The sequence below is a fragment of the Pteropus medius genome, unplaced genomic scaffold (genome assembly GCF_902729225.1).
Source record: "Pteropus medius unplaced genomic scaffold, Ma_sr-lr_union100, whole genome shotgun sequence".
NCBI lineage: Eukaryota > Metazoa > Chordata > Mammalia > Chiroptera > Pteropodidae > Pteropus > Pteropus medius.
The window spans coordinates 237,194-239,536 of NW_024355008.1; the positions used below are offsets into that span (position 1 = coordinate 237,194).

Below are 2,343 nucleotides of genomic sequence, written 5' to 3' on the forward strand. Positions count from 1 at the left end.
CAATTTCTGGATTTAAAGAAGCATTGAATATCTTGAAGAAAAAAGTCAAAGAGCACCTCAGTTTCCTGGGCAAATGCAAATAAAGAAAACCACAACCACAACCACCCAGCAACAATTAGGGTGGTGTTCCTGGTGGGCCCTCTCTGAGGATTAGTAGAAACTGCTTTTTTAAATCTGTTTTTATGCTTGTCCCAAGATCTTTTAAGGGAGGGAGGATGGGGGGGAGAGGCAGGCACTATATAAAAGAAGCTGCCCTGAGATTTCTAAAATTCATACAAAAACTTCCTAAGTAAGGAAACTTACCAGATTTGGCACCTCATCTTCAGCGATGGACCCAGAAGCAACCTCAGTTTATTTGGATTATTTTTATGCTACAAGCCAAAATCCTGATTTTGAGGAGATCCACTCCCATGTTCCTTATACATCTGTCTTCCTTCCTATCTTTTACGCAGCTGTGTTCCTGATTGGAGTGCTGGGGAACCTCGTTCTCATGAGTGCATTGCATTGCAAACGGGGCAGCAGAAGACTGATCGACATCTTTATCATGAACCTAGCTGCCTCTGACTGCATTTTCCTTGTCACATTGCCTCTCTGGGTGGATAAAGAAGCATCTTTAGGACTGTGGAGAACGGGCTCTTTCCTGTGCAAAAGCAGCTCCTACCTGATCTCAGTCAACATGCACTGCAGTGTCTTCTTGCTCACTTGCCTGAGCATTGATCGCTACCTGGCCATTGTGTGTCCAACCATATCCAGGAAATTCAGAAGGAGAGACTGTGCGTATGGAGTCTGTGCCAGTGTCTGGTTTATCTCCTGCCTTCTGGGTTTGCCTACTCTTCTGTCCAGGGAGCTCACCCTGATTAACAATAAGCCATACTGTGCAGAGAAGAGGGCCACTTCCATTAAACTGGCTTGGGCCCTGGTGGCCTTAATTTTTACCTTTTTTGCTCCTTTGGTGAGCATTGTGACCTGCTACTGTTGCATCACAAGGAAGCTGTGCATCCATTACCAGCAGTCAGGAAAACATAACAAAAAGCTGAGGAAATCCATAAAGATCATCTTTATTGTTGTGGCAGCCTTTGTCGTCTCCTGGTTGCCCTTCAATATTTTCAAGCTCCTGGGCATTGTCTCGGGATTGCAGCAAGAACTCTACTTTTCCTCAGCTGTTCTCCAGCTGGGCATGGAGGTGAGTGGGCCCTTAGCATTTGCCAACAGCTGTGTCAACCCTTTCATTTACTATATCTTTGACAGCTACATCCGCCGAGCCATTGTACACTGTTTGTGCCCATTCTTGAAGAACTATGATTTTGCGAGCAGCACCGAGACATCAGATAGTCACCTCACTAAGGCTCTCTCCAACTTCTTGCATGCAGAGGATTTTGCCAGAAGGAGAAAGAGGTCTGTGTCACTCTAAAAGAGACTGTGCCATTTCAAGCTCTGTTGGTGAATCGAAAAGTTAATTTGGGTCAGCGACAAAGAAAGAAGAAAAATATTGCTGAAAGTATTCATATTGCTTCATAAATGCAAGGAAGAGTCAATTTTTAAAGAGATAACTGAAAAATCCCTGTGTGGGAATAAATAGGCTATATGCTGTGTTTGTTTTTTGTTTTGTTTTGTTTTGTTTTTTGAGCTGAATGGCCTTATTTGACCCTTGAGAATCAAGTTTACTGGGCAAAATACAACTCCTGTATGTCCTTGAATTCTAAGATAAAAGCTGCTGCTTGCTGCAGATCCTTAACTTATGATTAATATACAATCAAGCCTTTTCTCTGTCAAGAACCATGGTACCTTGATCCACACCATCCTTCATGCTGGGCTCCAAATTGGACTACATTTAAAGGACTCTGTCCACTTTTGCCTGGTGAGAAAAGTGGTGACAATGCAGGTAGCAAAAAATATAATACGCCTCTGCTCCATAATCAATTGCTCCTGAGTAGGGAAGTGAGGTTCTGACCTTGATCTTTAAAACTTTGTAAGGTGTGCTTGCTCCGGCAGTACATATAATAAAACTTTGTATGGTGAATCCTTACTATCTTCCCATATTGTCTTTCACCCTATGCCATTTAAAATAACTTTGGACTGGCAAAAAACTCATGGGGATAGAATCATTTTGTATTGTATTTATGATTTGGGACTTACTTTATCATCTAGTCTTCTAGAGTATTTTAGTAAGAAAGCATAGGGCAAGGTTTGACCTTTATTTTCCTTATATAGGTGAAAATAGATCTTATTGTAGTGGTGTAGTAACTACTTTTCAATGCAGTTTTACTATGCTCTTTTGTTTTCGTTGTCTTTATAAATTAGGATATGACTTTGCTTTAATTTCATTTTTTAATTACCCAGCTA

At 41.4% G+C, this 2,343-nt stretch overlaps 1 protein-coding gene across 1 annotated transcript; it reads left to right on the forward strand.

Annotated features, from left to right (window-relative positions):
* The first annotated feature begins 201 nt into the window (after nt 1-201).
* GPR15 (G protein-coupled receptor 15) lies at nt 202-1,771 on the forward strand. The gene has a single exon (XM_039856813.1). The coding sequence runs from the start codon at nt 329-331 to the stop codon at nt 1,409-1,411; it is 1,083 nt and encodes a 360-aa protein (XP_039712747.1). The 5' UTR covers nt 202-328; the 3' UTR covers nt 1,412-1,771.
* Nucleotides 1,772-2,343: the final 572 nt, after the last annotated feature.

What these genes read in the sequence shown, in the direction of transcription:
- GPR15 (XM_039856813.1), top strand. Translation starts at nt 329, where the DNA reads ATGGACCCAGAAGCAACCTCAGTTTATTTGGATTATTTTTATGCTACA.